This window comes from Saccostrea echinata, unplaced genomic scaffold (genome assembly GCF_033153115.1).
Source record: "Saccostrea echinata isolate AGI-Se365-2 ecotype Australia unplaced genomic scaffold, CSIRO_AGI_Sech_v1 ptg000019l, whole genome shotgun sequence".
NCBI lineage: Eukaryota > Metazoa > Mollusca > Bivalvia > Ostreida > Ostreidae > Saccostrea > Saccostrea echinata.
Genome location: NW_026889768.1, coordinates 4,961,424 through 4,972,216, shown reverse-complemented (window position 1 = coordinate 4,972,216; position 10,793 = coordinate 4,961,424). Strand labels below are relative to the sequence as shown.

At 33.0% G+C, this 10,793-nt stretch overlaps 1 protein-coding gene across 1 annotated transcript; it reads right to left on the bottom strand.

Moving 5' to 3' along the window:
- Positions 1-4,900: 4,900 nt before the first annotated feature.
- Positions 4,901-10,284, bottom strand: LOC133189774 (visual pigment-like receptor peropsin). The gene is made up of 3 exons (XM_061325173.1): positions 9,620-10,284; positions 6,693-6,798; positions 4,901-5,503 (listed from the first exon to the last, which is right to left on the bottom strand). The coding sequence occupies exons 1-3, from the start codon at positions 10,256-10,258 to the stop codon at positions 5,103-5,105; spliced, it is 1,146 nt and encodes a 381-aa protein (XP_061181157.1). The 5' UTR covers positions 10,259-10,284; the 3' UTR covers positions 4,901-5,102.
- Positions 10,285-10,793: the final 509 nt, after the last annotated feature.

The window sequence follows — 10,793 nt, the reverse complement described above, 5'->3', positions numbered from 1 at the left end:
ACGATCTCACAATGGCTGAGATCTAGCAAATATGGGGGATGGCTAAGCTCTGATAATTTTTATTTGTTCAAAATTTATTTTTTACTCTATGCTTTTTTGCAGCAGCGTTTTCAGGTACAGAAAATTACCATAGGGACTGTATATGGCCTTGCTTTGCAGGAAATCTACTTAACTTCCCTGTGTGAAATTGTAACATAAAAGTAACCATCGATAGTCCTTCTTTTGGTTGTAAGTATATGTTTCACTGGACCTCTTGAAAAAAAAGAAAATAATTATAACCTATTTAGAGCCCTTGCTTCTCTTTGCAATAATAGGACGACTTCCATCACTCAAGTTTATCAAATCTTCTTTTTAATGAAAATGTTTATTTTTAAATAGACATTGGCACATTTAACGTGTGTTTTCTCTTAGGCATTTGTAAGGAAATAAGGTACCCGTCTGATAGAATTATTGTTAGATTTATTTTATTTGTCAGAACTCTATAAACTGTTGTGACGATGAAATGTTAATTGTCTTAGCAATATCTATCAATGTAAATCTGAAATTTTCAGATATCATGTTGCACACAGCATCGATTTGTTGTTCCCCTGTAGATTTCGATCGACCAGTTTGACTGCGATCTTTAATTGTACTTTTTTTACTTTTAAATTTCCGAAACTATTTGAAAACTATACAGCGTGAAAGACTAGTCTTTCCACATATCAAAATCATATATTTAATATGGGTTCCTCAGTTATTTTCGTAATGAAGCGTAGATTTCACATACGCCCTCATTCTCCCTTTCTTAGCAAGGTAATTGACTTTTAATCAGTATTCAGCTCAGTATAATGACCATTCTTACTTTAAAAGTGAATTCCTCTGCGAGAACAATAGGAAAAAGTTCGGGGTTTTCTGTGATTAGAAGTTCTTTAATAGAACTATTCAACTGTTTAGAAATAAAATTAAATACATCTACATTTATTATGATAAACTGTATGTTGCATTACTTATTGAATGACCCTCGTACAAACTGTACACAATAATCAACTTCTTGAATTTAATTCGATCATGATAAGGGGTACATGACAGGTGTGACCATTTGACAGGGGTTTATTATCTTTTTACTGTATCAAAATGTAAAACATTAAAATTGAATATTTTTTTTTTCAGATTTATTGAAAAAGCATTTACAAAGCAAATAACAACATTGTCTTTGTTTGTAAGGCTCATTATTTGAATTGTATTATAGAGGAATTAGGATTTAGTTCTGCAAGTGATAACCCGACTTATATCTATAGCTCCTTTCTTAAGGAGGACATTCTTCAAAATCATATGTCAGTTTTAAATATTTTTAATATTCCATGCAATCAAAATGAATTTGAATTACCATACCTATACTGGATTCCAAAACTCCATAAAAATCTTTACAAAGATAAATAGCGGGTTTCAGTAAATGTTACTGAAATATTTACAGCAGTGAGTGAGAAACTTCAGGAGTAGTTAACAACAGTATTTGAGAAGTGGTGTAAATCAGTTGTGGATACTTGAGAACTCCAAGGAACTTTTAGAAATTTTGAATTCACAAATTTTTATCAAAATCAATAACATAAAAACGTACGACTTTTCAACGCTTTATACAACCATTCCACACGATAAATTAAAGTCCAGGCTTTTTGACATCATAAATAGCTGCTTTTAAAAAAAAAAATGAACTCGTAAATATACTTACCTTGTCATTGGTCATTTGCAAAATTATTTTGTTGAAAACATTCTGATTGTACACATAAGGACTCTGAGTTTGATATTAAAAAGATGCTTGAGTTTCTGTTTGACAATATTTGTGTAGTTTTGGGAGATCAGGTCTTCCAACAATCTGTCGGAAATCCCATGGTTACCAATTGCGCCCCTTATTTTTGTATTCATATGAAGCAGAATTTATTTAAACTTCTGCAAGAGAAGAAGAAAACACTTGCTGTGGCCTTCAACTCGACAGTTAGATATAAATCGACGACGTATTATCAATAAACAAGAGTTACTTCCATTCATTTGACGACTCGATATAACCCAGTGAGCTTGAAATACAAGATACCACAGAGTCTGACACATCTTTTGAATATTTTGATATTATATTAGAAAAGACATTAACGGTAACCTAACAACAAAGCTTTGTGATAAACGCGATTACTTCAATTTTTCAATTGTCAACTTCTATTACTTTTGTAGCAATATACCCTTATCACCTGCATATAGGGTTTTTGTCTCCCAGTTGATTCGATATGCAAGGGCATGCTATGCGTATGAACAATTTCTAAAACGAGGCAAGCTATTGAAAAATAAGTTGATGAAACAAGGATATCAACAGTCTCGTTTGAAGTCATCATTTCGCAAGTGTTATGGTCGACACAATGTCCTTGTCAGCAAATAAAACCTATCATTAAGTCAAATGCTGACTGAAGTTTTTCATACTAATTGTTAGGCCATTAATCACACTATTTATATAGTGACCTCTCTGCATGAGTGAAAAATTCTTAAATGGTATGTAAAACAACATACAATTAATCAATTAAGTATGTATATGTTTAAAGTTTATTTTAAACCAACAGTCCTGGTCAGATTTCCTAAAAGGTGTATAGTTAGCTAAACCATAAAGTTAAAGAACTTAAACTCCTTGTTGACAATCATCATTTACAGTTTGTCTGTTTGATGTAAGGTAGTAAGAGAAAAGCATGAATAACGTTTTACGCCTATTTTCTATATAACCCCCCTATCCTCGGTTGAACAAATATTTAGCAAATAGGATGTTAGTAAAGCAGGCAAATTGTAATCTCACGAGACATTATTTGGATCTGAAGATGTCAGTCTTGGGATATGAAAATAAAGTCAATTTCTAATTTTAGCCTATCATTCCATGGCATCAAAATTGAAAAAAGCACGTTTTTGAAAAAAATGTTTTAGTAATAAAAAAAATTCATAATGTTATCATAAAAGATTTTACAAGAACAGAAAATTTCAGAATCTATCTTTAAATATATAAAATAAAAATAAAAATACATGTACTCGTATTAGAATCTTTCATTTTGGTTATCAAATATTTAATTTTATGTTATTTTACGAATACCTATTTGGGGGGGGGGGGGGGCTTAAAATATTTATTTTGCAAAAACTAATGAAATAACATTAATATTCCATTTAAACTTGAATGTGCAAAATTTTTGATATTGTTCAATTCAGATATGTTTAACATTATTTAAGAAGCTGAAGAGAAGCATGCAACTGATGAATGAAAAAAACGAAGATTTCATGCTGATTACAATTAACAATTAATTTTTTTTGAAATCGAGACAGGCTTCTGACAGATAAGCTGATGTTACAGAAATTTAAATAACCTCGTTTAAAGTCAGCACGTACGTAAATTCTATGGTCATTATAATGACTTTGTAAACAAATATAATCTAACATTGGTCGTATTTTTGCCGACGTGTTTCATACTTATTGTTAGGCCTTTGTTTTTATACTAAAGGACAAGGTATGGTAACGGCCGAATCTGGTCCCTTATTTGATGTAAAAATCAGAACACAGTTAAAATTGTGTTAGTTTGTAGTTAGGAACTTAAAATGATGCTTGTTTTAAAACCAGCGCTTATTTTGATTCAAAGCTTACATGAAGGCCACAAGAGGGTGCAGAAGTAGGACATTTTCCCGAATTTCCTCAATTCTGGTGGAATTTCGTCAACTTTTCACTTCGGGAAACATAGAGCACAAGCTTGCCTATCTGAGATTTTTATACATAAGATGCATCTGATGCTAGTGTATGGAATATATAAATTTGGCAGATAGGCAAGCATGTGCTCTATGTTTTCTGAAACAAAATGTGTTGTAAAATCGATGAAAATTTGCATAAAAATGAGAAAATTCGGAAAATGGCATATTTTCCGACCTTCCTGTGACCTCTGTGTATCCCATAAATTAGAACCAATACTTACTTTGTGGCAGGGGTGACAACAGGTTTTTATTGATAAACTGTTGTATCATTCTAAAAGACACCCAAAACCAGGGGCCAAAAATGGGTCTTAGCCTATCCTGTCCTTTGACGAAGGAATTTTCCGTCTACCTGATCAACGGGGGATGGCTTACTCCTCCTCGGCACCTGATCCCGAGCTTCCGAGAGTCTGTGTTTTATGCCCTGGTCACAGATTTGTATAGTTTTAGAATTTCTGAGATCGATCACTGTTCTTTATCTTCACCTTTTTTCATTAATAAGGAGTAAAAATAATAAGGATCTTATACGAATTTTAAACGAATGCTTTACCTTGTTGTCTTAGATTGCTAATAAAGGCAATTGTCAGCAAGACGTGAACATTAGTACCTACCTGTAAATCATTTTATTGTATGTTACAGCTTAGTCTGATTGCTTAGCCTCTATATGTAGACTTTTTTTTTTTTTTTATCTTGAACGACATGGAAAATCATCTTTCCCTTTTTTATTGATTTTTATTGAAACTTATCACCAAGCAATTAACAAAATAAAAAAAATAATTAAAAAAAACATATGCATATCATACTCGTATATGAACAATCGATCAGAAAGCTTGTCTTTATTCAGAAATTCTATCAATAAACAAAATTAAATAGGGTGAACTGGACACAGTGCGGTGTAAAACATGTAAAAAGCAATTCTTTGAATCTAGTAATCTAATATGTTTATAATGTTTTTATGTAAATCGATGGCTTAGAAAAAGCTATACGTAATAGTCTAAACATTCTACATTCATTCTCTGTCTCATGTGTGAATGAGGTGTGAGAAAATATCAATGTTCAAAGGAAATTAACCATAATCAAAAAGAGGTTGAATAAACTGTACATGTAGCTATAAGCATTATGATACTACTATTTTCAACAGGCAAATTTAGCGCACAAAATCTTCACGATTGTATCGGATAAGTTAAAGCCGATTGTACCATCATCCGATAATGTTGGACATAATTGATATAACATTACCCTTGTTTCTCAAAAGTCGTTCATCAAATTCAACCTTGTGTGTTTCACCGTGTCTGACAATAAGACTTTTCAGGTAGGAGAAAGTGCTCCTCATCTTGGATGAAACATTCACCTAACTTGGGATCTTTATGGATTATCAGACGGTCCTGCTGGCGGACTGAAGTTTTCCACCTGTGTCGTCTGCCCTGCTTCATCGTCAACTGGCGCCACTAGAGTCGTCTTTTTGACCTGCGCCTTTTCTACCTTGTTTCCTCCCTCGTCCTCATCGTCCGAGGCCTCTGCGTCCTTATCCTTCTGTTCCTCCCTCTGGATCAACATTTTGCCGAGACTTGAACATGGTATGGTATTGTAGAACGCCATGCGGAACTGCTTGTTAGTACCTACGTAGATTATCGGGTCCCAGATGCAAGCTGATTTTGCAATTACAGCAGGAACTGTCATCAAATACGGTGGAATGTCTTTGGCTTCACCAAATATAGCCCACAAACTTACAACGGAATAGGGAGTCCATGAACCCATGAAGGAACCTGAAATAGGTCTTGAAACATGTCATATGAATAAAGAACCGTTTAAAGGCAGCAGTTTTTAACATCGTCTAAAATATCTTTTTGTAAGAAATAATGACAACGAAACATATTTTTATTATGAAGCCTAAGATCAGCTGTACTAATTATTTTCCTACAATTAGTAGATTTTTTAATTGAAGACATTCTGACTCTCGATAACAAGTAATTGATGTTAATTATGTCACCCCGAACGAAGTCAGGGGACATATTGCTATTGTACGCATGACAACGATGTCCGGGAACTTTCATTTAAGTTTGGTTATGAATTATATAGATAAAAAAACCTTAACTTTTCAGACATAACATTTGATCATATGATTCTATAACAAAACTAACAGAAGAGAAAATATGTTATATTTTAAATTATTTAGAAGATCTAGTAATAATATAACAACGTCAAATTACGTTATAGACTTACGAAATGCGACAGAAAAGAATAGCAAAATGCGGAAAAAGGTTATTGCTACATTATTAAGAAAGTAACTATCTATAGTTATGGGGGGAAATGTTTCGTGTCTAAGAAACGAAAAATTAACTCATTTAAAAAGAAAAAATTCTCAAACAAATTAATCAAGGCCAACATGAGAAGACATTTCGTTTTTCTTTAAATCGATAGTTTGAAAAACTATATTTATATCAAGCTTTCTGTGTATTTTACAAATGTATAAAGGGGAGTGCTCATAAATCTTAAATATAGGTCAGACTGAGGAAATAGGAAAAATGTTTGAATTGAACATTGAGTAATGAAAGACCAAATTCGCTTCAGAATAGCTGACCGACATCACGCAGATAACATTACATACATGTATCTTGTACATGAATGACCTCCCAACCAACCAGAAATATTATATGTTGACAAAAACAGTATAGGAAACAGGTTTAATGTTAAAGGAATTAGCAATTTTATTAAGTTAAAGTGTTTATAAATAAAGACATAAGCATTTAAATATATCATAATTACCTGTTTCATATGCATGTTTGAAGCGTTTAACCTTTGTACCGCTATTTGAAAACAAAATATATATTACTTTTCCATGCAACAAAGGTAAATAAATTAAACAAATGCTATTGTTTAACACCTGCTGCAAGTAAAATAGTGCTAAAAGCTTAAACACGTATTTTCAAGGTAGATATTTCATATTACGCTTACATAACATGTATACTATTGTTCTAAACATCTTCTTTTCGATCCTAAGATTTCTTCTGGCAATTCTACTGCTCATGTCCCACACACCACTTCTAGCCACGTGTCGAATCTATAAATAGAAGCAAAGCAATTATTTCAAAAAAGTCTTTTCCTAGCTTTAATCTTTAGATGATTTCCAAAAAGAATTTATCATTTAGTATTTAGAATGTCTTCTCAGGTCTTCTCAGAGATAATCTTGCCCTGAGAGATTCTCCATCCATTTAATGCTTTTTGCTAGCATTTTTTTCTCCGTCAACATCCCATCCATTTAATGGATTTAACTTTTCTTATATGACTTCAGGAAATAGAAAGTCATGATTTGAAAGTAAGGATCCGTCCTAAATATTGAAATTGCTTTGCGACAGAAAGATCACTAAACTACAAATGTTTAAGACGAGTCTGTGCTCAGTAATTCCTTTTCTATTATTAATTTCCTGAAAGAAAGTTCATTACTGCCCACCCTTTTTCTGTTAAAGATAAGATATTAAAATGTTTGGAGGATGAATCAGATACATACGGATGAAGAACCCTCTTAATACCCTGAACATTTCTGTTGTTTAGTAAAGAAAATGTAAATGAGCAACACATATTTGATAAGTCTTTTATGTAATGTAATTCTTGTTGGTAATACTTTAAGGTGAAGAGCAAGTGCTTATTGATTACAGTTAAACATTCTTATAACGAAGTGCCATGGACGGACGATTTTGCTTTATTATAAACGTTCATCGTTATTCCTTTAAGTTCATATTATATTTTAAAGTCACAGGGAATGAAAATCACTTCGCTGTAAGCGTCAATTCTTCATAAGCCTCTTCGCTATAAGTGTTTTTACTGTAATATAATTGGAGTTGTATTTATAAATTGAAAACGTTTTGATAAGTTGCCAATATCTACATGAATAAAACCATTTTCGTCCTATTTTGGTTATATCTCTTTCAAGTGATGGACGTTTTGCAGAAGTTAGATATTAACTATCAAACATAAAACTAAAACCAAAAAATGCCATCAATTCAATCATGATACAAGAGCCACAAATCACAATTTTTAAGAGACATGAAATGAACAGAGCACATTTTCATTCTGGACATTATTCAGCTATGTGTTCAATATTAATACAGATGTTGCTGCTGTTATATGTCTATAATAATCTGTAATAATCTCTCATCTATATTGCTAACACAGCGGACTTCATTTTTCAAATTGCCACACCCGCTTGCGCAGATCTCCGTCCATTTGCAAGTAAAAATGTCCTTACAAACCTGACATTGATTAATGTTAAAACATAATAGATCAGTAAACAGACCACAGGTTTTTGCTAGGAGAGACACATAAAATATAAATAGGAAGTTATCACATTGGACTTTAAATGACAGAGGTATTCGATTAAAAGTAAAAGACTTTTTACAGCTATATTTTTTTTAATGCTGTTTATTAATTTGATAGTAAATTTTCAAATAATAATTTATTATTTAAAAATCATAAGCAAAAGGAAAGAGTATAGCTTTTACCAATAGAAAATGAAATACGTAGCCAACAAAAATGTTTGAAAAACAAACGCAAGAGCATTGCCAATCTGCTTAAACAAAGCACATAGTCTAATTACAGACGGCTGATGTCTATTCTTGACTAAACGGACTGATTGTCTGTCATATATGACCTACTAGAGATTAGAAAAATCTATTTCATGGATTTATTTCATTAAAGCCTACAATTCTTATTACTGTAATCTTTTTGTAGCATTAACAAAACGTTGTGATCAAACACAGACAATTAGCCGTTATTACGAATCAATTCCGATTAAAGCGAATAAAAGTCACCGCCAATGCTTTTAAGGGAGCAACTTTTCAATTAATTGAGAAAACAATAACACAGAAATATTTGATTAAAAATGGCATACGGACGTGATTTTTACTGAAAAATCTGGTGCTGAGAAATGGCGTAAATTGGAGAAGTTGTCAATGTATGCTAATTTTCTCCACAAAACTCAGTAGGCATTGTTTAGGAACAGTTAGATCCCTGCTGTTAGAAGGAAAAATACCATTAACAAAACCCTCTAATTGTATGGTCTCTGTCGTATTTTAAGTACCAAACACGAGATATACATACGACTTAGACACAGGGCCGTTCAATACGTCGAATATTCTTCCAATAAAATGCCTGGCTCCATTTTGTGAGTTTTGCAAATGTGTAAAAGGTTAAAAATGATGCTCATTTTGTGGAATTTACAACCTAATTACTGAAGAACAATATAATTCTCAAAATTAAAGCTAGCTTTTCTTTAGTTTACCACAGAAATAACCTAAAATTATCTAATGTCTGTGACGATAAGGAACATTGATCAATCTCACAATCCAGTAAGCAAAAACTAAAAAGGATATAAAGCAAGGACCCCTAAAAACACCAGAGGTGGGATCAGGCACATAGGAGGGGCAAGTATTCCCTGTCGCCTGTCACATCCGCTGAGAGCCTAATGTATTGAGGAGGTACACGGAGTAGCAAAATTTAGTATAAAAGCAATAGCCTAACAAATGCATCAGATAAAATACAACCCAACGATAGGTTGTATTCATAACGACCGTGACATGCGCTAAAAGCTGACTTTAAATGGGTTTGCTGAAATTCTTGAAACATCAACTTACTTGTCAATAGCTTAACTTGGTTTGAAAATTGTTTGTATTCAGAGCAAACTCTTTTGTGCCGAAGTAGTTTGGTAAGATAAACACTAATGGTGATGATGGAATATTGCTATATAAATAAGGACAACGGATGCTTGAAATGCAATTAATAGAAAAATAAATAGAAATGAAAATAATAGTCTAAAAAATCTTAATGATATTCTTTAGTAAATGTTATCTTGCAATATGCTTATTATTTTTATCTTTTAAACTTACCGTCATAAAAACGTTGTAGTAGGAATAAAAAATCAACATTAATGGAAAGAATAAACTCCATATAAAAATAGAGATATTATAGCTTGCTGATTCTATATCATTCGTATCCCATCGCACAGAACAGGAAGTTCGCGCTGGCTCATATGTGTAGCTTCCCCAACCCAAAAATGGAAACGCTGCCCAACAGAACCCTTGAAACCAGATGGCAAGGCAGGCTACAACAGCGACTCGCGTTGTGATTTTGTTTGCTTGGAGAGGCTTGGCTATGACAAAGTATCGGTCGAAGGAGATACCCATGAGAGTGTACATGTTGGTAAGTCCCATGAAGTACATCCAAAAACCCTCAAACGTACAGACGCTGTCACCCCAGAAAAAGAAGCGATTGAAATGGGCAGTCATAGAGATAAAACTACAAATACTCATCCCAAAGTCGCCAAGCAACAAGGAGATTATAAATGTATTTGTTGGAGATCGAAGGTTCTTGTTTTTGGCAAAAACAATCAAACCTGTAAAGTTCATAAAGGATCCAAATATAAAGACAAACAAAAGTCCTGATCCTATGATATAATACAGCGGGATCGGTATCAGGTACTCTACGGGTTGGATGTCCACAACGTCCGATCTGTTCGTTCCATTCATTTTCTTCAAAAAAGAATCCTTATTTGGAGATTCTTAAAGCTTAGTCCCTATGGATCAGATCTGATGTCAAATGAATAAATTCATAAAAAAAGCCTAACCGAAGTTATACGTTGATCCCCTGATTTCTCGGAATGGAAACGAAGGGATATTCAATCTATTTATACATGACTATCTGCGGTTCCAGAAACAATTCATTTGGAGACACGCAGCTTCTTCAGAGTCGGCTTTCCCATTATTACTGTGTGTCTTTCGCCAATATTAATGAATTTCATTGTATTAAAGCGAAAAATATTTGAAGCGAGCTAATGAACACTATCCAGAATTGAATTTATCCATATACTTAATTTATCTTCTTGTAAAAACCGCGCCCTTCAATTCCACCTCACCTGAAACATGAATATACTGGCTGCTCATCCCTAGAATAGTATAATGATATTGCTATAGAGCTCTCATCACTTTATGTTAATGTGTGAGGGATATAAGAGACAATTCCATTGATTCTATTTCGCAGAATTCATTTCGGCTTCAAATTGGT